The sequence below is a fragment of the Pelodiscus sinensis genome, chromosome 2 (assembly GCF_049634645.1).
Source record: "Pelodiscus sinensis isolate JC-2024 chromosome 2, ASM4963464v1, whole genome shotgun sequence".
Taxonomy (NCBI): domain Eukaryota; kingdom Metazoa; phylum Chordata; order Testudines; family Trionychidae; genus Pelodiscus; species Pelodiscus sinensis.
The window spans coordinates 21,651,217-21,676,558 of record NC_134712.1 but is presented as its reverse complement, the minus strand read 5'-3'; the positions used below and the strand labels follow the sequence as shown (position 1 = coordinate 21,676,558).

Sequence of the window (25,342 nt, the reverse complement as noted above, 5' to 3'; positions counted from 1 at the left end):
CTATCATTTGGGACCAATCAAGTCCTAAGGGTGCTGGACCAGGGAGGCAACAACCTGTAGTCTACTTCATATTAATGAATATCTTAGAGGAGGAGAGGAAAATTGACCTGTACAACTGCAGTTTCAATCTGGTAAAATAAAATCATATTAGCCAAATGCGCACACACATTAAACCACTGGTCCATCTTGTCTGGCACCGTCATGCTCAACGTTGGGTTATAAAAGTTTAACCAGTTAACGGATAAACATCAGCTCATTGGTTCCTGTTAACGCTTAAATTCCAGGAGCCTGCAGTGCAGGGAGCTGACAGCCCGCAGTGCCGGGAGCCCATGAGGCCAGCAATCCCGCGGGGCTGGCAGCCCAGGAGAGCCTGCAGCATTTAACCATGTAACCAATGGGATTTTAATCACTTACATGGTTACTGGTTTGTAACCTTTTTTACATTCCTAGCTCAAACTCTAATGCTGCAAAGGAAATCCCTCTCAAATGTATGTAGCTAACTGCACAATGAGCGGGTGGCGGGAGAGGAAGAAAATTCCATCCTAGTGTCTGCACCACAAAATTAAATCACTTTAATCTTCTGAATATTTTGTTAAGCTAATTTCAACATACAAAAGTATAGTTTTACTTAATATCAAAAGCCACTAGAACACTTGTTGAAATCTTCAACAGTCCCCAGACTAAGTTGTCTCAGAAACTAAACTTTCCTTCTACTCTCTAGAACAGGCCTGAGCTGGATGGCATGGGCAATGGGTATAAGAGGCAGGGGTAGGCAATGCCTTCCCAAACTGCCCACCTTGCCCCGCCCATACTCTGCACCCCATCCCATCCCATTTAGTGTGGCTCCCCCAACCTCCCGGGGCAGCCTGGGTTTCAAGCTCAGTCCTTCCCATGCTCAAGGGTTGGGGAGGTTGGGGCTGCCCACCCTCCCTGTGTCCCAGGAGGGGTGGGCCAGGAAAGGTAGGAGAAGGGACCAGAGAAAGGCCAGGGCCATATACTGATCACCCTCCCAATGCTTGGGGTGAAGTGGAGCCTCAGGCTGCCAAGGCTGGGGGTAGGGGGCAGCCTCCACAGTGATGCGGGGCTTGGCTCCCATGGAGGCCATAAGCAACAGCGGTGGGTCTCAGGCAGAAAGGGTGGGGCTTGAGGCCTCCCCCATTCCCACGTTCAGCCATCTTCCTTGCTGGACGGGTAGTGTGGAGTAGCTGTTTCACTCACCGTCTGTCTGCTATCGTTCTAAGGAAAGAGGATTGACAAAAGCAGTGCTACTGAATTAACACTCTTTCAGTATTTAAAACCTGTACCAAGGTTTTAAATACTGACAAGGCCTGATCCTGCTCAATGAAATCTAAAGAGACCACAGCCCAAAATTATTATTATACAAAAATTGTTGTTTCTTTGTATTATGGGAGTACTCCACTGTGCTAGGCACTGCACAAACACAGAACAAAGAAGTTCCTTGCTCCAAAAATCTTCAGTCTTAGTAATGGCTGCAGGCAGCAAAACAACTTTCAGATGATATAACTGACAGCCATTATAAAAATCTCCTAAACATAGTATAGTACTTTAATACATTCTTACAAAAGTATTTAAAAGCCTATTAATCTCTCAAGTGAATTATCTTTACAACTTTGTTTCTGAGCCTCTTCTGACAGCTAGAAGAAGACCTATAATTTTCCATTTAATAAACAGCCCTTATACCTACATTTTAGAATAAAAGGCCTTTTACATGCTTTACTACCTGTGGGTTGTACCCCTTGTAATGCAACACATCCCTGGAGATATTTGAAATAGCATTTTCATACCTAACACAACACTAGGTGTCTCTTTGTGCCAAATAACTGATGTCTACGTAGCTGCTTCATTTGAGGAGTAACAGACTCATAATTTCACATCATAAACCTGCCAACATTTGAAATTTATAGAACTTTTAAGAAAAAAAAATCACATTCTTAAATCATTGTCTACAATGGGCATGGGAAACAACTTTCCATTTAGGACACCTCAGCTTCCCTTTTCCAGCTTAGTCACCGTTATCCTCTAGCGCAGGGGTGGCCAACCCGTTAGAGATGAAGAGCCAAAATAGCGGTGGATAGAGTGTGAAGAGTCATGTACCAGGGTGTGGGGTGTGTGTGTGTGTGTGGGGGGGGGGGGGGGTAGGGCTGTTGAGAAAAAAAAAAAAAAGCCATGCCAGGGAAAAAATAGGTGCAGGTACATGATCCCGGGACATACCATCACAAAAAAAGCACTGGGAAGGGGTGAGAGGTGCAAGCTCTGGGAGGGAATTTGGGTGCAGGAGGTGCGTGGTGCCGGCCCTGCACCTCACCAAAAGGCCATCCCCCACAACTCAGAGGAGCCCACCACCAGTTCCCTGCATTCCCCCTTGCAGCCCAGCTGAGCTGCCTGTTTGTTCCCTCTCTCCAAACCCATCAACCCAGCTGAGCCCTGTTTCCCTGCAATCCCCACAGACCTGCTGAGTCCAGAGCTGGTTCCCTGCTCCTCCCTCTCTCCCTCCTTCCCCTTGAGTCCAGCCCCTGGGTGGCCCAACTGACACACAACACCCAGTTCCTGGCACCTCCCCCCTCTCGCGCAGCCCAGCTGAGCCCCTCGCCTGGTACCTCCCGGCTCCCGAAGTCCAGCTGAGCACAGCGCCTGGGACCTGGCACCTCCCCCCTCCCGCCATCCTGCTGAGCCCTGTGCCCAGCACCTCCCCACTCCTGCAGCCCAGCTGAGTCCTGGCGCCCGGCATCTTCCCCCTCCTGCAGCCCTGCTGAGCCCTGCGCCTGTTTCCCAGCCCTTTCCTGGTCCCACAACACAGCTGAGCTCCCTGCTTGCCAGCATAGCTCTAACCTAATGCCTGGTGCTGGAGCTGCCACTACAGCCACGTGCGTCTCCCTCCAACTGGGGCGCGTGTGCTGAGCGGCTGGCTGTGAGCTTGCTGGAATGCGGCACAGAGCCACTGGCCGGAGCGGTACCACTTGCTGGAATGTGGCACAGAACCACTGGCCTGTGTCCACCCACCAGCCTGAGCAGCAGGAGCCGCATTTTTTTTAATCAAAGAGCTGTATGCGGCTCACAAGCCTCAGGTTGGCTGCCCATGCTCTAGTGCAGTGGTCCCCAATGTGGTGCCATGGCGCCTGTCAGGGCATTTATGTGCACCCCCCGAGTGTCAGGGCCAGCCCTGCCCCGGGCGCATGGCGCATGCGTGGTGCAGGCCCTGGGTGTGTGGTGCATGTGTGGCCCCGCCCCCAGGTGCCCGGCAGCCCCAAAAAGTCGGGGACCACTGCTCTAGAGTCTACTTTCTTCCAGGAGTTCAAGCTCTCTTTCAAGCCTACCTTTTTATACTAATTGTTCTGATGTCCTCTCCTTATGGGATTAAGTATTCTGCTCCTTTTTTAGCAGCAGAAAGGAAAACTATCTGAATTCTCTTCTTGTTAAAGAAGGCCTTGTTAAGAAGGGAGGCTCAGTTCTTTCAGTTAATGTGTAACAGGGCTATGACTAGTGGGCTATGACTAGTTATCACTATTTGAAATTACTGAAGGGTTCCTGAGAATGAAGCTGTTTGAGAGACAAGGAAGAGATGCAGAGACATTAGTGTAGTATGTCACAGAAACTAAAAAGGCAGAGACTGTACTGAACACCGCCTCTGACTCAGATAGGAAAAAGGCGCTCTTATGTGCAAAATTTACATATTTGTAGATGGTAAATTTAAAAGAGCGGCAGAGTTTAAGACCCAGTAAAGAACCAAAAAAGGGTGATCGTGGCTTAGCAACCAAGTAAAAGAAGCAGTGACTTCATTTAAAAAGTTGAAGTTAAATCTTAGTGAGGAAAATAGAAAAGAGCAGAAACCCTGTCAAATGAAGTGTAAAAATATAATGAGGAAGGCTAAAAGGGAATCTGAAGAACAGCTAGCCAAAAATTCAAACAGTAATAGAATTTGGTTTAAATAAATCATAAGCAGGAAGCCTTCTAAACCACAGTAGGGCCAGTGGACAACTGAGATGCTAAAGGAACACTCAAAGATGATAAGGTCATTGTGGAAAAATGAAATAAATTCTTTGCATCAGTCTTCATGGCTGAGGATGATAGGGAGATTCCCAAACCTGAGCCATTCTAGTTAGGTGATTAAACTGTCCCAGACTGAGGTGTCATTAGAGGTGGTTTTGGAACACACTGATAAAAACTAAACAGTAACAAATCACCAAGACTAGATGGCATTCACCCAAGAGTTTGTAACTTATGCTTTAAATTAGTTTCTGTACCAAGTGACTGGAAGATAGCTAATATGACACCAATTTTCAAAAAGGTGTCTAGAGGAGATCCTAACAATTATAGATCAGTAAGTCTAATTTCAGCATGGGGCAAATTTTCTTTGAAGGGGTCAACAAGCCTGTGGACAAGGGGATCCAGTAGATGTAGTATACTTAGATTTCTGGAAAGTCTTTGACAAGATCCCTTATCAAAGGCTCTTGGAGAGAGGTAACTAGTGGTATCACGCAGAGATCTGTATAGGGACCAGTCCTACTCAACATATTCATAAATGATCTGGAGAATGGAGTAAACGGTAAGATGGCAAAATTTGCAGCTGATAATAAACTGTTCATGGTAGTTAAATCCAAAGCAGACTGTGAAGAGCTTCAAAAAGATCTCACAAAACTAGGCAATTGGGCAACAAAATGGCAGCTGAATTTTAATGCGGATAAATGCAAAATAATGCATATTGGAAAACATAATCCCAATTATTTGTATAAAATAATGGGAACTAAATTAGCTATTACCTCTTGTGAGAGATCTTGGAGTCATTGTGGATAGTTCTCTGAAAACATCTATTTAATGTGCATCAGCAGTCAAAAAAGCAAACAGATTGTTAGGAAACATGAAAAAAGAGATAGAAATTAAGACAAAAAATATCTTATTGCCTCTAAATAAATCCGTGGTACATCCACATCTTGAATACTGCATACAAATATGGTCGCCTCATCTCAAAAAATGTATCTTGGTATTGGAAAAAGTTCAGAAAAAGACAAAAAAAATTATTAGCGGTTTGGAATAGCTGCCATGTGAGGAGAGATTAATGAAATAGGGACTTTTCTGCTTGGAAAAGAGGAGACAAAGGAGGAATATGATAGAGGTCTATAAAAATCATGATTAGTGTGGAGAAAGTAAGCAAGAAAAAGTTATTTATTTGCTCCCGTAACACAAGAACTAGGGGTCACAAAATGAAATTAATAGGGAGCAGATTTAAAACAAACAAAAGTACATGCATCTGACGAAGTGGGTCTTTGCCCACGAAAACGTATGTTCCTATAAATCTGTTAGTCTATAAAGTGCCACAGAACTCCTCATCGCTTCTGCAGATTCAGATTAAGACAGCCACTCCTCTGATACTAAACAAAAAGGAAGTATTTCTTCACATAATGCATAGTCAACCTGTGGAACTCCTTGCCAGGGAATGTTGTGAAGACCGGAATTTTAACAAGGTTCAAAAAAGAACTAGATAAATTTATGCAGAATAGGTCCATCAATGGCTATTGGCCACTGAAGGTAAGAATGGTGTCTGCAGCCTGTTTGTCAGAAGCTGAAAATAGGTGACAGGAGAGGAATCACTTGATGATTACCTGTTCTGTTCATTCCCTCTGGGGCACCTGACATTGGCCACCACTGGAAAAGAAGATACTATTTTTTGTGGATGGCAAACCCTGTTTGAATAAATTTTAAATAGGAGCCCAGTGATTTTTCCTTGTTTAAATTAATGTTAAAAACTATTTTTTTCTTACTTGTAAAAAATAAAATATTTTTAAACATTTTGCTTTTCCTTTTCTCTACTAAGAAGCTATCGATGGGACTATTTTTATGAAGTAAAATGTTCTCTTTTGTGCCTCCACGTATTTTTGAACTTTGTATTTTAAAAAATATTTCCTCCTTTCTTTGTCGTCAATTACTTTGTTTGAAAAGACCTTTTGCTTATTATCCAATACTTTATCATTACTAAATGCAACCTAAATCACAAATACACTACAGTATTAAGAATCTGCAGCAATTACCCAAACACTGAGACAAAAAATAAGTCTATTACATGCTAGCATCAAAGTGTTAAGTACTAAGGGTTTCATCTACTCATCTACTGGAACCAATGAGACCAAGTGTGGGTCAATGCAGAGGAGTAACTGTTTTCAATATTGGGCTCTTAGCCTTTTAAGAGCACTAGCAGCCTGCTGCCTCTCAATACAATCTTTTAGAAATTATATAAATTTTACAATGATACAAATAAGCATCAGCAAATCCTATCCCAGCATTCCATGCTAATTAGTTAAAGGACCTGTATTGCTTGCTGAAAACCCTTGCCATTTTAAATTATTTGGAACCCTCATGCCATTTGCACGCCTAGCCTATATAAATATAGTTTTCCCCATTTTCATCTATTGTTTAATATTAGATTGTAACCTCCCCAATGCAGAGATTGTCTCTGCACACACACCTATATAGTTCCTAGCACACAGGGATTTTAATCCTGACTCAGTAATACAACACAAATGCATAATATTAATAATAATAATAAGTAGAACTGGTTGTGAATATAACAGTGATATTCACATTCGTTGATAATTCCATATTGTCTTTACATTGCATTTGGTAGTCTAGATCTTCCCAAAAAGTTACATTTCAAACCACAGAACCTGTTCTCATTGACTGCCCCCAGACCATGCCACTTCAGAAATCACAAAGCACACTAATAAAAAAATAATTAGTGGTGCACTGCCAATATTAAAATTCACCAGTTTTAAATCTGAATTAAAGGATGAGCTGAGGTTTTTTTAAACTACATACTCCTAGATATATTTTGTCTCATTATGTTTTGGTATAATCCCAACTTCTTAATATGTTCATGGACACATCAAGGATTAATTCTGGGATAAATTCAATCTCTACTTGCTTTTAGGGCAGATATGAGCACAGGTAAGTGCTTTAAGTAAATGCACCTTTCAGGATATTCAAATCAACTGTACAAGACATTACATTAGGTGGGGCAGGGAGCAAGGTGCTGAAAACCTCCCCTATAACTAGGCTCTGGTGGTACGGGAGCTGGGGAATGTGAACACTTGAGATTTTTAGGAAGCTGGGAGTGTTGCAAAAGTTATACTTCATGTTTCTCTCCCCCCTTTTCCTGGGATTCTTTGCCCACTCTTCCCAGGCTACAGGACAGGAGGCTATAATTTGGTCATCATGTTTCCACAAAGCACACTGTTTCCTGATAATACTTTTTTTCCCTTTGAATTTCATGCATGTTAATGACTATTTACTATAACATTTGAAAATGGAGATTGTCATACAGTTTAATCTGACATACAGTACAACTTATTTGCACAGCGATCAACAAGTCTGAGGAAACAAGTAGGGCAATATGAGAGTGTTATGAAGGAAAAAGAGGCAGAGAACATGGGGTTGGAGGGATGATTTTCCATGCAACATAACTAGAATTTTCTCATCAGAGTTTTAATCTAGTAACTAAAATATACTGTAAATTGACATGCAATATACGTATTACTGCAGCTTTATGGGAAAAGAAAAAAACAAAAACCTCTCCATGGTAAAAGAAAGTTTTAATCAAAGTGAATGAATGACATGCTTTTTGTCAAACATTTGGTCTGAAGGTTTGTAGTTTAGTAAAATTAATTTTCCCCCTCATATAATATCTACAAAGAAATAATAATTTATTTGTATAAATGGTTTCATTGTATAGGATGAAGTGTGAAGGCTTGTTTCAGCTATGCCTAATGACTGCATAATGTAATGCAAAGCAAATCCACAATTTAAGGAAGTTCTTTCTATGAATGAGAATCATACACAAGGAATGGGAAAAGACAATTTTCAGACTCACCTTCTCTTTATATTAAAAACAAAGAGAAGGGAAAGAGAAGGGAAAGTTTACTGCAGATATTTCCTTCTCTAGCAGCATGCCTAAAAAAAGCCAAACTTGAAAGTATGAACTGTATACAAAACTATATATTATGTAAATATGAAAAAGTAACATGCCCCAGAGTGATAATCAACCTTTTTCTCATCTGTTTCCTTAAAGATTGATGCATAGCATCTAGAGTCAGAAATGTCCTTTTCAAGGGTTTTTAAGATACTTACGGAGTCCAGAGTATTGGAAAGGCATCTATTTCTTCTTGTGTATATTCATCTAACCTCTTGGGGATTTTCCGTGGCTGAGGAAGCTCCTCTACAAGATTATTACGTATGTCTTCTGGGATAACCTGAGGTAGTAAATAATAAACAATTCTCAGCTTTCTAGCTTTTAACCAATACAACTTTCCTGAAAGCATTGATATTCTGAAGAAGAAACCTAAATTGTGTGTGTAACTACACTTTTCAGAACACTGTTCCATCAGGTCAGTGGATTTAGTGCTAAATGAATCAACCCATCTAATCAACATAATTGAGGTTATTACAAAATAATGTTAGTACCACTAGTTGAACTGGATTTTGAAAAGATATAATATAGATCATCTTACCAGAGAACTTAACAATATATATCCAGTCTTGACTATAATTAAATATATAAATATTGACAATACGCCAACCCAAGGTGGTGACATTTTTTTAAAAAGACAACAGATAAACAATAAAATGCAAATAAATCCCAAGCCACAATTGCAAGATCAGACTAACCCTCCATTCCTACCAAATCATGAGTGAGTTATTTAGAAAAAGAGCCCTGGTTACACATTCACTGGAGTTCAGACCTGGGAATAAAGAACAAAGCATCTCAAAGTAATTTCAGACACGAGTAAGTGACTTGATGAAATGCAAGGGTAAAGGCCGAAGGGCAGAAGTAGTCTCAAAGGCAATCAGAGCCAAGCCAGTTAGTAGTATGTACTATATCATACTCAGCAATCCTTCAGAAGTAATAAGCGTGCTCCAAGAAACGTAAGGTTAATACTGTTATTAGTATCAATATTCCATGTTGCCGTTTGGCTGTGCAACAAAAAAGTACATTACCAGACACTAAAACTAAAGGTATATACAATTTTGATCTCCTCAGTCCAGCTCACAGTCAATCATACTTTTCTAAATTTTTGCTATACAAAATGCAAATTAAGAAACAAATTATTTTTACTGTCTGTTTAATTTCTAATACTTTCCATAGATTGTACCCCCCAAACATAATGCACATGCTTAGAGCACTGAAGCCCTGGGTGTTGACACCTACTATATATTTGAGAGATTTTGTGAGTCTGTCTGTATGCCATCTGTCTGTAAGTCCATTTGTTTAAGAACTACTGCTAAATGGTGAGAACTAGGACCACCAAATTTGGTATGCAGCTTCTTCTTATCACAACTTGAAGCATAAATAGGGCTATCAAGTGATTAAAAAATTAATCACAATTAACTGTGCTGTTAAAAATAGTTACCTTTTATTTAAATAGTTTGGGATTCTGCTTTTACAAATATATTGATTTCTATTATAGCACAGAATACAAAGTGTATAGTACTCACTTTATATGTTAGATTACAAATATCTGTACCATGAAAAACAAAAGAAATAGTATTTTTTCAATTCACCTAATAAAAAAATACAGTTTAGTCTCTAACATGAAAGTTGAACTTTCAAATGTAGAATTATGTACAAAAAACCCCACACTTAAAAATAAAACAATTTACAACTTTAGAGCCTACATGTTCTCTCTGTACTACTTTTTGTTCAGCTGGTCACTCAGAAAAACAAGTTTGGTTACAGTTTACAGGCGATAAAGCTGCTTGCTTATTGTTTACAATGTCACCTAGAAGTGAGAACAGGTGTTCACATAGCACTGCTGTAGCAAGAATTACAAAACATTTATGTGCCAGATGTGCTAACGATTTATATGTTCCTTTGTGCTTCAACCACCTTTTCAGAGGACGTGCCCATGCTGATGATGATTTCTGTTCAATAACAATCCAAAGCAAAGAAGACTGATGCATGTTCATTTTCATCATCTGAGTTATATGCCACAAGCAGAAGGTTGATTTTTTTTCTGGTGGGTTGAGTTCTGTAATTTGCATATTGGAATGTTGCTCTTTTAAGACATCTGAAAGCATGCTTAACTCTTGGGTCAAAGTGCTGTAGCTATCTTTAGAAATCTCCCATTGGGGTGGACTTTGCATTTTGTTAACTCTGCTGTGAAAGTGTTCTTAAAATGAGCATGTGCTGGGTCATCCTCTGAGATTGCAGAATGTAGAGTACTACAATTCTCCCCTAAGGAGTTCAGTCACAAATTTAATTAATGCATTAATTTTTGAAATGAGCATCATCAGCATGAAAGCATGTCTTCTGGCATGATGGCCAAAGCATGAACAGGCAGATGAATGTTTAGCATATCAGGCTTGTAAATACTTTGCAATGCCAGCTACAAAATTGTGAATGCTTGTTCCCACTTTCAGGTGACATTGTAAATAAGAAGATGGCATTAGTATCTCCTGTAAATGTAAACAAACTTGTTTGTCTCAGTGACTGACTGAACAAGAAGTAGACCAGAGTGGACTTGTAGGCTATAGTTTTACATTGTTTAGTTTTTGAGCACCATTGTGTAACAAAAAATAAATCTACATTTGTAAATTACACTTTCATGATAAAGAGATTTCACTACAGTACTTGTATGAGGTGAACTGAAAATACTTTTTTTTTGCTTATCACTTGTACAATGCAAATATTTTGTAATAAAAATATAAAGTGAGCACTGTACACTTTGTATCATATACTGTAATAGAAATCATTGCATTTGAAAATGTAGAAAAACATCCAAAATGTTTAATACATTTCAATTGGTATTCAATTGTTTAACAATGTGATTAATCATGATTGATTTTTTAAGAAGTAATCACGAGTTAACAGCAATTAACCCATAGTCTTAATTTTAACAAAAATTGACTAAATGACAAAAATGAAAATATATATTAGGCTCTTGGTTTTCCCCAGCAACCACAGCTAGCATATATATTTATGGGTCACTGCTTGGTTTAAAAGACTTCATGTGGAAAGTAATATTTTAGCTCTTCTGCTAATATGCATCTTTACTTGATTTAAGACAGAAAAAGGAAATGGTGTACAAAACAAACATATTTTTTCTGATTACCACTATCCTAATCTCTCTCTGAGTACACATGCTTCATTTATTAAACATAATTTTTATAAATTTTAGTGTAAAGGCTCCCAATCACAATATTCAATATTATGATTACTCTTAGTACAGAAACAACATTTTTAATGATAATCCTAACAGCATTTGCAAGACACTCACTTGTATTTGGTAGTGAGTTTCGGTAGGCTTTAGTCGAATGTATGTCACCTCACTAATGTCATTACCTGTATCTAGAAAATACCATATAAGCTATCAATAGACAGCTAATGTACTGATCACTGACATATACACTTTGACAACATGATTTTCATTGTGTTTGTAATTTGAATTTACCCTTTATACATACACCATACAATGGTATGGTGTATGTATAAAGGGTAAATTCAAATTACAAACACAATGAAAATCATGTTGTCAAAGTGTATATGCCAAGCAGGGCTACAATTACTCCTACTCTAGACAAAGGAATGTGGTTCTACCACTTGGAAGGTATTTCCAAGGTACATTAAAGGAAAATGGAAACACAATTTACATAAAAGATAAACAGGACCATCAAACCAACAAGGGGAAACAACCATGCACCATCAAAGCAATGAGAGGAGACTTCAAAAAAAAAAATTGGCATTTCCGCAAACACCACTGGGCGAAGAAATCAGCATAGAACTTCTTTCACGACCAGACTCCATGTAACCTTCATCCCAGTTTGAATGCGCTTTACTTTTGGTACATCTTTGTAGTGGCGGAGAGGTTTGCATGTTCAAATGACTCCTGAGAATGGTAAAGGGTGAGGTTCCAGACAAAGTGTGATCCAAGAAGTCCTCAATGGTAGAGCAGATGGAGGATAACTGCACAATGGAGTTGAAACTGTTGTGTAATGTTACAGCGGCTGTGAAGGCAGTTGAAAGCTGCAGCAAATAGTGGATCTCCAATCATCGTGGTGTCCATGCCAAAGGTTTCAAGCCCTCTATCTGTCAAGGGCAGTGTGGTGACTGTTGTGCACCAGTCTCCCCACTTTAAAAGAGGGCCCGCACAAGCATCTTCCAGTTTTTGGGAAAACAACACCTGAACAAGTTAAAAATTGACTGGCAATCGGCGAGTGGCGACGGGAACAGGACAGTGAAATCCAGAAGTTCCTAGTTACAGACCGACACACAGTCAATGAATGTGTAATTCATTCATCTTGCTCAAGGTCTGAGGCAGGTCGAGCATCTTGGCTGCTGCACCCATGGCTGAGCAGTCCTCTTTAGGACCCTCTCTGCTCACCCTCATGGGGAGGAGGCTAAAAAATGTGGCCTAAAAATAGTCTTGCTTCTTTTCCTCCTGGCTGGATAGCCGCATCCAGCGGTCAAAAATGTAAGAAACTTTTTGAACCTGGAACCTGGAACATATGTACCCTGATAAATAGGATTCAAACAGGGATGTATCGTCGCCCCAACTATGTTTGCAGTTTTTATTGCAGTCATTTTCAACCTAATTGCTTGGAAGCCCCCTGCTGGCATTGAAATCATCTACAGAATAGATGGAATGCTGCTTAGGCTTAGTAGGCTGTAAGCTAAGAGTAAGATTTCCACCACATTTATCGTGGAGCTTCAGTATGCTGATGACAATGCAGTTTTTGCCCACTCTGAGAAAGATCTTCAGGCTATCTTGAACATTTTGTGGATGTTTATGCATGTCTTGGTCTCACCCTCAACATCAAGATCAAAGAGCTCCATCAGCCCTCTCCAAATGAGGTACTATGTGCCCCATCAATTAAAATCAATGGAGAGGCACTGGAGAATGTTGATCATTTTCTCTACCTTGGAATTATCTTTCATCCAAGGCAGATATTCATGTAGAAATCCAACACTGTCTGAGCTGTGCCAGTGCAGCCTTTGCTCGTTTACAGCACAGGGTCTTTGAAGATCATGACATTCGAACAGACATAAAACTTCTTGTGTATCAAGCCATCATTCTCTCAACATTATTGTATAGGTCTGAAATCTGGACAACCTACAGACATCACTTGAAAGTCCTTGAGAGGTATTACTAATGCTGCTTCCGCAAGATCTTGAAGATCAAATGGGAAGACAGGTGCACTAACATCAGTGTTCTGGAAGAGGCAAAGACCAACAGTATTGAGACGATAATCTGTCAGCAAATTCGCTGGACTGGTCACATTGTTTGGATGCCAAACCATCACCCCCCAAAACAAGTCCTGTTTTCTCAGCTGAAAGAAGGATACCATAATGTGGGAGGACAATGGAAGTGTTATAAGGACTTGCTAAAGGATAACTTAAAGAAGTGCAACATTGACATTTGGCAGACACTTGCCCAGGATTGCTCAAAAGGGAGACAAGTCCGACATAATGGCTCCCTGCATTTTGAATTTGCCCACCAACATGCTGAAGAGGAGAAGAGGTGCAGGAGGAAGGAGAGACCGGCTTCTAGTCATGCTCAATAGTTTCCTGCTGAACCTGGAAACATCTGTCCTCACCGTAATAGAACCTGTGGCTCAAGGATAGGCCTTATCAGCTACATGAGGGTCCACAGCTTCTATAGAAGATGATCATACACGTCAATGAGTGATTGCCCATCATCATCACTTTTAGGGATACTCTTCAAAACAATCTGTTTTAAAGGATCACTGGGCTATAAAAGAAATGGGTAAAGAACACAAAACTGTCTTGCACCTTATATGACAAAAAAACTGAGCTCATTAGGACTCTATGGGAGATCCTGATGGGCTGGTCAGTCATTTCAATGAAAGGTAGATTGGTAAGGAAAGTATCTTGAACAAAGGTTGTGGTTTGTTTTGTTAAGACTTAACCCAGTGGTCCCCAATGTTTTGGGGCTGCTGGGCACCAGGGGGCGGGCCGCTCACGCGCTGCGCGTACAGGGGCAGGGCCGCTCACAGGCCACATGACTAGGGGAGGGGCCAAGCATGCGCCGCACGCCCGAGGTCGGCACCGGCATGTGCTGCAATCCCAGGCAGTGCTGCCCAGGTTCTGCGCGGCGCCCCCGGGGTCAGGGTCGGCACCGGCATGCGCGGCACCCCCGGGGGCGGGGCCAAGACCAGGGCCAGCGCCAGGGCCGGCACCGGCGGCGCACCCAGGGGGCGGGGGTCAGGGTCGGCACCGGCATGTGCGGCGCACCCGGGGCCGGCCATGCGCCCGGGGCTGGCACTTGCCGCACGCCCAGGGGCGGGGCCAGCCCAGATTGCTCTGCGGGTGCATGTAAAGGGCCCGGCAGGTGCCATGGCGCCTGCGGGCACCGGGTTGGGGACCATGGATTTAACCTATAGAAAGCATTTTTCATTTTTATTTGCTTGTAACCATTCCCAGCTAGAGTCCTTTATATGTGACTCACTTGAAATTCTACCTTCTTTTGTTCTACTTGTTTTTCTTTTAATGTAAATTGACCTAGCATTGTATTTGAATTTTAAGTGAATGTTAACGCAAGTTACTGTGACAAGTTGCTGGGTATTGTCTCAGGGTGCATCTAAGCAGCAGATTTTAAATTGGAATAAACTATGCAAATTGAGCATCTTATTTCAAAATAACTTATTTCGAAACTGGGAGCATCTAACAGCATTTATTTCAAAATAGAGCACTCTTCCTCTGACTTCCCTTACTCCTCATATAATGAGGGTTACAGGAATAAGAAGTCCTCCAACTTGAAAGTATTTTGACATAACTGCCTGTTGTGTAGACGTGGACTAAGTTATTTCGAAATAATGTTGCTGTGCAGACGTACCTTCAGGGAATGCTTGTCTACTGGCTGGAAATGTCCTGCCCAGAGAGCTACAGCAGCAGAGCATTTTGAAGCACTCGGGTGGGCAGTGGCACAACCTTACACTCCAGAATGTGGACTAGTCTGATGAATGAGTATCATTTGGTTTAGGAACAGTGGAGCTCAAACTTCCTTCTATGTAGAGGCATTATGCTCTGTAAAGTAATTTAACAAGTTCTGTCCCTCCTTGAGAAGCAAGCATGGTGACCCTTCAATAGTGAAGATTCTTAGTGGCCCATGGAAATTCTTTTTGAGGGGGAATTTTGTGCACTGGAAATAACTTGGGGACACTTTTCCTATGGCTTGTGAATTCACAGGTTCATTTTTATGCTTGAAATCTTAGCTTCGCCACTGTAGTGCTTCACTGTAAAAATTACCTACCACAAGAGATGGGGTTCTCCCACTGGTGAAAGTAATCTACCTGCTGAAGAGTTGGTAGCTAGCTCAATGGAAGGTTTCTTCAGTCAGCCTAGTGCTATCTATACTGAGGGTTAGGTGGTTTAATTGTGCCACTCACAGATGTGGATTTTTCACACTAAACTGATTTAATTTTCCAGTGTAGACCAGGCCTTAAATATGGAAAATCAGTTCATGGAAGCAAAGTGTACAGATACCGTGCTCTATCTTGATTTCCAGTTAGAAATAATCTTGAACAGTAAAAGATCCTTTGTTTTAGCTAAAATACAGAACAATAAGCCTTCTATTGTGTAACAATATTTTCAAGATGCCTTTTAGCTATACATAGAAACAAGCTGCTTTTTATTTATCTGTCTTCTCATGGAGAGATTTCTATAACCAAAGCTATACTTCCTCACAGCATGAGAAATCAAAATATAACCAAGTACAGTTAATGACTTACATCTTCTGGAAAGAGGTGCAGCCTCTGCATCATAGTTCTTCTGTGCAGGTTCTTTGGAAGCATTCTATAAATAGCCAGTTTAACAATCTGTAAGAGACATATATGTATTATGAAAAAATACATCTATGTATGAAGCAGAAATGCCAAAAGAGCATAAACAGTAAGAAAGTCTTAGGCTGGGCTTCTTCCTGTATATTCCTCCATATCCTGGACTTTGCTTCAACAACTTCCCCCTTAGGCCAGAACTCCAGATTTGGAGGTGGAGCCTGACCATTCCAAAAGGCCAGATGTTCTGGCAACTGTGAGAAGAGCAGCAGAAATTGGAGGGGCCAAGGCTGTGTTCCTGTGCACTCAACAGCCTTAGAAGCACAACACAGTGGAAGTCCCCATCACTTTCTGTGATGGGGCAGCAGAAGGGAAACCATTACTCAACCTTAGCTCGTGACCACGCAAACCACCTCATTGGGCAGAATTCTTTCTAAATACTATACTTGCTCAAGATTAAAGAGCATTTACAACTTTCCTCCTAATTTAACAGATACATATCATATTTCCCAGGATGGAAGCTTCCAGAGTGAGCTAATTTGTAGTGGAGGACTAGATATGTTGATAGGGAAGAAGCCATTGTGAATCTGAAGGTTCAAGGCAATCTGAGTGAAAGTGGATCATACAATAATAGATTTCATGATTCCAAGAAAGCAGTGAGCAGCAGCAGAATAAGAACAACAGACTCCAAAAAAGCACATTTTAACAAAACTCAAGAGAAGTGATAGATAAGATACCATGGTAAGAAATAAGTGATAAAGGAGTTCAGAAGAGTTGACAATTTCTCAAGGAAACAATATTAAAGCAAAGTGCAAACTATCTTAGCATGAAGGAAAAACAGGAAGACTAGTCAGGAGGTCAATATGGTTCTATGAGACCCCAAGGTCTGTCTGAGTAACAGCTTTTCCTGAGTGGAGCTGTTTAGATACTCTACTTGCTTAGGACCCTTCCCAAAGACACCATGTAGTGCTAATTGCTTTGATGAGAAAACATGGAAGTTTAAATTAAATTAAAAAAAAGCTCAACAGAATTTGAACTACGGCTAATTTTGCAATATAAAAAGGCATAACATAAAAAGCAGCACCAAACAGAGACATTTACAAGGTGATACTTCTAGCTGTAAGAAGAGTGTGATGTTGTTACTACTAAATACAAAAGATATTCAATTGAATTTTACAACAAAAGAATAGAGGACTACAGAATTCTAAGAAAGCTAATCTCTAGTTCATAGAAGATGTGCATATGGATTCAGTATTTCATTAAATGTGACATAATTTCTTTCAGTAAAATAAAATGTTCCTATATTTTAACTATACATTTCCAATAAACAGAACTCCAGTTAAAATGATGTCTTTTATGTGCTGATGGAGATTAGATTAAGAAAAACCCTTAAACAACAGGGTCTATTCCTCTGAGTTGCTGCATATCCACAACTCACAGTAAAAGCTAAGGAATGGATTCCCATATGTTTTCCCCAAGTCTGTGTCACAAAGCTTATATCAATATATCCAGAGCAGACAAAATTTTCAAAAACAGGAACCAGAAGTCAAATGCCTAAATCCATAGTTAAGTTTCCATTTTTGAAAATTACAGGAATAAGTAAAACAAATTCAAAGGTGGGTATCAATAAAGCAATATCAATTTCACAGTCCATTCTGGTTAATTTCACAATCATAGGATTTTAAAAATAATAATTTTCATGATTTCAGATATTTAAATCTTAAATTTCATGGTGGTGTAACTGGAGGGGTGCTGACCCAAAATAGGGTTTTGGGGGAGGTGGGCATGGTAAGGTTATTGTAGGAAGGTTGCAGTATTGCCACTCATATTTCTGTGCTGTTGCTGGTGCTGCCTTCAGAGCAGCCACCACTGCCCAGCCACCCAGCTCTGAAGGCAGCTGTGCATGAGTAAAGGCGGTATGGTACGGTATTGTCATCCCTATTTTGGTGCTGCTGCTAGTGCCACTGCCTTCAGAGTTGAGCACTTGGTCAGCAGCCACCATTTTTGCACAGGAGCAAGAGTGGTAATACCATGACTCCAGTACAATAATTTTGTGACCCCTGCAACTCCTTCTTGTGTCAGGACCCCTAGCTTGAGATATGCTGGTCTCCCCTGTGAAATCTGTACAGTACAGGATAAAATTACACAAAAGATCATTTTCACAGTCCATGATATGTTTTTCATGGCCGTGAATCTGGTAGAGCCTAATCATAATGCTTTTCTTCTAACTATTTAAGTTATAGTGAAAGTATTTCATGACTCAAGAGAAGCTGCATCATTCTGACTTCCATAGTTTGATTTGTTAATACTTTCCTGCAATTTGAATATCTGTGTACTATATATTAATTGCACTTCATTTCCAATCCACCCCATCTCACTCTCCATTACTGCTCTGCACAACTATTTAAAACTCTAGAATTACTGGAGTACTTTAAACTGATATCATTCAGAGAACACAATCCTGAAAAGTATTGAGAGCCTTCCACACTTTGCAGGATTAGGCTCAAAATGAGAAAAAGATTAAGAATAGTAAAAGCAATTTTTTTCATCCAGAACCAAACCTGAGATCAAACCACGTGTGAAGTCTTGCTGAGAGTATTTAGAACTTCTAAGATCTTGATCCTGTTCCAATATTCTTCCCAATTCATAGCATACTCAGTTCTATGCCTCTACTAATCCAGACTTTGAAGTTTTGCTCTGGTTGATTAAATACTGTTACCCCTTCCCATCATTTTAAAAGAAACCCTCTTTTTGATGTTTTACAAGCGGTCTTTTGATATGTGCATTACCAACCTAAAATTACACCATGCATTCCCTAACCCAAACTGCAGTTTTTCAAAGACCACCTGTAAGGATTTTTACCATGTTTTCTGCCCCAGATTTTTCTGTTAAAAGGTAATTGTTATACAGATGCAATTCAAGTCTATGCATGTAAGTGATTTTTAAATAACATTCAAATGGTAAGAATGTTTTACACTCCCTGCAGCTGCACACATCAGGGCAATGATTACATTGTAGGCTTCCTCACAGCACACTGTCAATGTTAAATCTTGTCCTGTTTTATAATTATTCGTAGTAGGTGAAGTGCAATCTGAGTAACTGTCAATAACTAATTCTTTGCAAGTGGCAACACAATCTTTAAAAACAGTCGCCAACTCACATACAGTACTTCTCACTTTTTTAGAACTGGTTTATGCTCACTAATTTTCATGTGGAATTTCCAAAGTAACTAAATAAGCAATTGTCAATTAAATTTTGCTTATATTTTCAGTTAGAAAGTACAGTGACAGGCTGAATCTGGTCCACCAAGCACTTCTCTCTGGCCCACCCATGCAGAGCATGCATACTTACAGGCAGCATGTGTTAGGCTGCCCCATCCCTCCCCTTGATTATATTGAAGCAGCATGGAGAATACCAATACTGGGGTGAGTGATGTGGCAGAGGGACCATCCAATTTTTTTAAAAGCATGCTTAAGTAAAGAGAGAAGGGGAAGTGTAGCAGGAAAACTATATAGGCAGAGGAGTGAAAGAAATAAGGGATCAAAGCTAGGAAAAAGAGGAGGGAGAAGAACAGAGAAGTACAGGGAGGAGCAGGTAGAGAAAGATAAGAGAATGTAACAGGAACACAGTTTTAAGAAACAAGACAGCTAATAGAATGTGGAGGATAAATAGTTTTTACTCTCCTTTGAGACAAAAATCTTTCTTAGCTGTTTTTATTACATCTAGAGTATGAAGTTTTCACTTACATATCTAGAGCCTAGAGCAAAATAAATGGTGGATTAGCATATATTTCCACTTGCAAACATACTGTTTCTAGTTACATTTATAGATACAATAAAGCTAATCTTGATGGTTTCTTAACTATACATGGAGTATAATCTGGTAGTTTTCCCTATAATTCAGGCCCTGTGCTCAGCCATCCTTGCCATTTCATGTAGTTACAAAATACTGTTGTCTGTGAAATTCAGGTAAGAAATTTAGAATATTCATCCAAGTTGTTAAACAATTTCATGCACATTCTGCTAATTGTCTTGTCACTTTGTACAGGGTGCAGACAAACTGCTTGTTGCACTACATGGTCCACTACACTTATGAAGATCATAATATCTAGACAGACAGAATATTTGGCATACTAAGTCTACAATTTCTAAATCATTACTGTGACAAAAACATGGAAATCAGATCTCTTTCTGATCTCTCTAACCACCAAATATGATTTTTTTGCTTTGAACACAGAGTGAGGTAATTCCCCACAGTCCCTGAGACACTGTTGATTAAGAAAGCCTCTCTCACTAAGAACTGTAAGATGAAATTCTGAACTCTATCACCATTTGCTGAGTCTTTGTTTAACATGTTTTAACTATTGGAAATGAGAGATTTGTCTTAAATTAATTTCTCTGGGATCAATGGGAGTTTGGCAAGAAAAATAAAACTCGAGTGAATGCCAGAAGGGAATTTATAAAACTTCCACATCTTAGGCTCTTGCATATAAATTAGGCTATAGTGCCTCCTAGTGTACAGATACTAATATCTGAAGGTCAAGCAAAAATGACAGACAACTGATTTTGGACAAGAGACTAATAGTGGTTTACGAATTCAGTACAGACATATTACAGCTTCTCCTTTAAGTGTTTTTTTGTTTTGCTTTATTTGAGCACGATTAAACAACTGACTATAAGCAGCAAAGCTCTTTCAGGGCAGAAATTTTTTCCTTTTTTTTTTTTGGTCTGTATATGTACAGTGCCAAACACAACAAGATCCTGGTCTATAACTCCTAAATGGTACTGTAATACAAACAATAACATTTCACAGATGAATAATCTGGTGTGAATAAAACCAAGTGTTTTAAAATTAGTTATATAAATGTTCTTCAGCCAAATTCCTTTGAAGACAATGGGCTTTAACCAGGCCCTATGGATTTGTGTCTTAAATGGGTTAGGGCAGAGGGGCCGGAGCACCCCTGCCGGGGTGCGCTGCTGCAGACGGGGGATGCGCTGGCAAGGCTGGAGTGTCCCTGCCTATGGTGGGCCCCACGGGGCTGGAGCAGCTCCCTGGCCACGGTGGGTAGCGGGCTGTTAACCATACATAGTAAGCCTCACCATAATGGGTGATGCTTACTGGTTAACCATTAACACCCCTCATGTCTACATAGCAATTAGACACTTGTGGCTGGCCAGTGGCACCGGAAGTGTGCTTGCAGAGCTTTGACTAGGGAACTGTTTAATTAGTGCAAATGTCCAGCTTGGCTTCTCCCACATCACAGGGTCCCAGTGCCCAGGCCACACCCTTAGCCCAAACATCTCAATTAAACAGCCCATCAGGCCAAGCCCCACAAGCCTGAACCAGATAGTGTGAGCCAGCCACAGGCTTTTAATTGCAGTGTAGACATACCCTCTAATCCTCAGAGTTGCTGCATGTCCACAACTTGCAGTAAAAGCCAGGAAATGGATGCCAGTGTGTTTTTCCCAAGTCTGTGTCACACAGCTCATATCTGTATATTCAGAGCAGGTAAGGTTTTCAAAAACAGGAAACATAAGTTAAATGCTTAAATCCATAGTTAGGTTTCCATTTTTGAAAATTCTGGCAATCAATCACAGTGATTGGACCTCCCTGGTCTGGCACCCTCCGGAGCTGAATGGTCCCAGAGCTGGGTTCTGTGCTGGGCTTCCCACCTCCCCTCTCCCTGCTGGGAACAGGGCAGAAATCAAAGGGGAATGAAGGAACATAGAAAGATAAAGCATGAGAAAAAAACCAAAGACTGTGAAGCATATTTAGACCACCAATTCAGTAAAGTCTCCCTATTACAGCATGAGCTGAACTGGAGTCACACTAAAGAGAAGAGAAAGAGCAGAGAAGAAGGTGAAAGAGTGAACAGGTGGAGAAGAAAGAACTCACTGTAACCGTAAAGAAGAGGGGAGAGTGATATAATGCAGAAGCTGGTCAGTCAGAGGATCCCAACTACAAGCTAACACTAACATTTCTACTTTCCACCTTTGCAGTACCTAGGTTGTTGGTTTTTTTAAAGAAAAATCTGGTAAAAGGTGAAATGGAAGAGCTTGATTCAGTTTTTTGTCCATCGGAATAACAAATAAATATGATAAAATAGGTTCCCTAAACTAAGAAAAGCAAAAGTAAAAATGAAACACTGGTACTCACCGCTGTTGGATCTTTTATGTGAAGCTGAGCTGCTGTCACTTGCTTGAAGCCACCCGGGTAACTAAAAACATCCAAAGAAATGTAAATTTTTTTGCTTGTGTGTAGTTAAGAAGTTGGTGGCAGAACATGTAACATCTAGAGGAGAAGTGCAGCCTTACTTTAAATCTGTAAACAGATGAAGAAGTGCTTCCCACTAAGATAACACATTTTTAATGTAGAAACATTCTAGGAAGTGCCTTATATACAAAAGCATTTAATAGTATTTGTACTTTCTTGTCTGCTCACTTGAGTACTCACATGTAGTCCTTTCACAAATGGTTGTGGATAGGAGAAAAGATATAGGTAAACCATCACGATAATAATTATACAAGATATATCAACATACAAATAGTTCAGTAAAATGTGCTGAATTATTTAGTTGCTTGAGGTGTTCAACTGCTAACCAGTCAGTGGCTTTCATATATGTAAGATTGTACTAGCTTTTTTTACTACTTGACCGTTACTCTGTTGTTTACATTTTATCCGCATATTGGCACAATATAGCATATTTATTGTAATATGACATGACATACTGTGAAACAAATTCAACTCTGATGTAAGCAAGGACAGAATGTATTGATTTCAACTGGAATTCAATTTCTGTCACAATCTAGAGATTAACATATTTAATATTAAAACAGTGAAACAAAATAAGCCAGTAAAAAGACACCATTTTTTTCTAATATAGTGTTTGATTCTGTAAGCGCTTAAAAATTATTATTTATAATATGTTAATTGAGTACTATGAATTTTAAGCAGAACAGAACACAAGGCTGAAAGGGTTAAATATGGTCAGCTGATCACAGCTAGGTAGGTAGCAAGTTACACTGTGCACAAACTATTATCCCAACAAACAGCTTATTATTATGATTATCATTATTTTGTTCTCCATTCTCCAATCCACTTTTGTTTGTCTTTTCCACTTGTTACAAGTTATTTACCTAGATTGTAAGCTTTATGAGGGTAGATGTTATTTTTACTGCTGTTATAAATTGTACAGATCCTACAAATGTAGTATTTTTTCCAGTTACTGATCTGAACTATGCATTTGTTCCAAAGCCTCCTGAAGTCAATGGATCAGCTACAACTTTATAAAATCTTCAAAATTGAAAATATGAATTTCAGTACATATAATACATTTAGACTATTCACTTATAACTGAAGTTATTTGAATACAATTATAATTCCCTCCCTCTGCCAGTACCCTCAACTCCACTTTTATGTTTTCCATACAATTTATTCATTTTCAGAACAGATTTTAATAATTAGAGGTAATCCAACTAATGTGGTCATGTTAGAAACATGGGAGCAATTGTTCTTATTTGCTTTGACTGACTGATTATAATTCGACAGAAACAAATTTTACCTACCAGTGCTCCATACAGAAGCTTGGGAAATAACCATTACATCAGTTTTATCTCCATAGCACCTCATCTCTTAAAAGTTCTCTCAGTGAATTTTAGAAAGAATTAAATCACTCAGATGTAACATCAAAGTGCCTTCTTTTATCTTTTAATCTGGTTAAATCTTTTGCACTGGAAAATGATAATTTCGTTTTTGCTATTTGCCCTTTGGTCTACTAACATAACTCAAGATGACTTCTGGACTCCTTTTAAATTGCTGGTTTCTGTATAGTTGACTTTTTTAGTATTTTAGAAAAAAAAAACTTTTGCTGTTTAACCAAAATGATATTCCTGTTCTTTGGCGTCGTCTGCATCCAATAAGATTGTTTTGCTAGGGAAATTTAACTGATGCCTTCTTCTGATGTATTGTTCTCAGATTATTTCCACAGGCAGGATGGATAGAGAAATTTAACACAACACAAGATTTATAACACAATACAGAAGGAATTTCCTTTGAATTCACATTTTATATTTAAATTTACTTAAAAACAAAACAGACTTCAGCATCAATCTCTATAACTAACTTCTTTGAGCATTTACTATCATATCATGGAACACTTACCCTGTGTGAGAAGAATATACTTTCTGCTCCCATTTGTTACCAGAAAATGCAATATGTCTTGTATTTATGATGACAACATGGTCTCCACAGTCGCCTAGATTATAAAGGACAGAAATTTCAATAGGAGCTATCATGTCCACACAAAAAATATTCACAGAAATAAAGCAAAAATCATATTATAATGCATCTGTGATGAGGTGGACCAGACCCTGAGGCCCCCTGCTGGAGGCCTTGTGGTCCTGACACACCCTTCCCAGAGAGACTATAGAGAAGTTCTCCAAACAGGCTAGAGTGGCAATGGAGGATGCAGCCAATCAGGGGCCAAGAAGGTCCTATAAAAGGAACTGCATAGAAGAGTAGTAGTTAGTTGCAGTGTGGAACTCAAGGGATGCCGACTGGATAAGGAACTAGCTAAGAGAACAGCAGTACTGAGGACAGCTCCCTGTGGAGAGCTTTTTGTAGCTGGGTGGACTATGCTGGGACTTGGAGATAAAGCCTTGAGGTGAGGGCGAAGACGTTGTCACCAGAAAGTGAAGCCCTAGAGGCACCACTCTGTTCCGAGTGGGGAATGGACTCAAAAGGATACTACAAAGGGCACCGAGATGGACACTTTTTAGATGTGTACCCTGGAAGGGGTCTGTTTTGATTCGCACGCAGAGTGGTGTGACACACAGCCAGAGGGCTGAGTTGCCAAAGAGACTTTTAAATAGAAGACGGTGCAGGCACATGCACTTGGGAGGCCCACCAAAGGTGAGTGCTGCCAAGTTATAGTCTCAAATGAGATAACTGCTAAATAGCACCACCTTTAACATAATAATATAATGGTTCCATAAACAGACAATTTATTTGCTGTTTTTGTTATCGCTACATTAAAAAACTAACAGCATTTAGGACATTACCACAAATGCTACTTATACAATAAATGAATTATGAATTATTAAATATAGTACTGTTTAAGTAGTGCAATACTGTTTAAGTAGTGCTTTATACATTAAAAGTTTTGTTATCTTACTAAAAATATTTTAACCTATTTCATGAGAAGCAGCAAACCAAATAAAATCCTTCTAGAAACAACCTTTCTTCCCTGCCTTGAAGTTAAAAATTAAATGAGTGTGAAGGTGAAACATCAAAAGATCTTTTTGCAGGGAAAGATCAAACCCATTAATTTTCAGGAAAGTTTGGTCTCAACTGACATCTTGTGGATAAAAGATGTTTTGCATCTTTAAAATACACATTATTAAAATCATTCCTACAATCATATTGTAAGTTATACCTTCTACTATGTAAAATAACTGATCCAAGTTTTCATAGGAAAATTAGTTGCAAAACAATTTTACCCACCACAAATCAATATTAAATTCATTATTTCAAACATGATATTAAC

The 25,342-nt window shown here is 39.6% G+C and overlaps 1 protein-coding gene across 2 annotated transcripts in view; it reads right to left on the bottom strand.

The window, feature by feature from the left end:
• The window catches only part of MRPL13 (mitochondrial ribosomal protein L13), a 46,070-nt gene that overhangs the window by 13,803 nt on the left and 6,925 nt on the right, over positions 1 to 25,342 (bottom strand). Inside the window, exons 3-6 of one of the 2 annotated variants that reach the window (XM_075920178.1) lie at positions 23,959 to 24,052; positions 21,955 to 22,015; positions 15,754 to 15,840; positions 8,137 to 8,258 (exon numbers count right to left, since the gene is read on the bottom strand). In XM_075920178.1, the coding sequence (XP_075776293.1) occupies positions 8,137 to 8,258; positions 15,754 to 15,840; positions 21,955 to 22,015; positions 23,959 to 24,052 (364 nt within the window). Of the gene's footprint in view, positions 1 to 8,132; positions 8,259 to 15,753; positions 15,841 to 21,954; positions 22,016 to 23,958; positions 24,053 to 25,342 lie in introns of those variants that run through there. The other variant, XM_075920179.1, reaches the window with a different exon arrangement.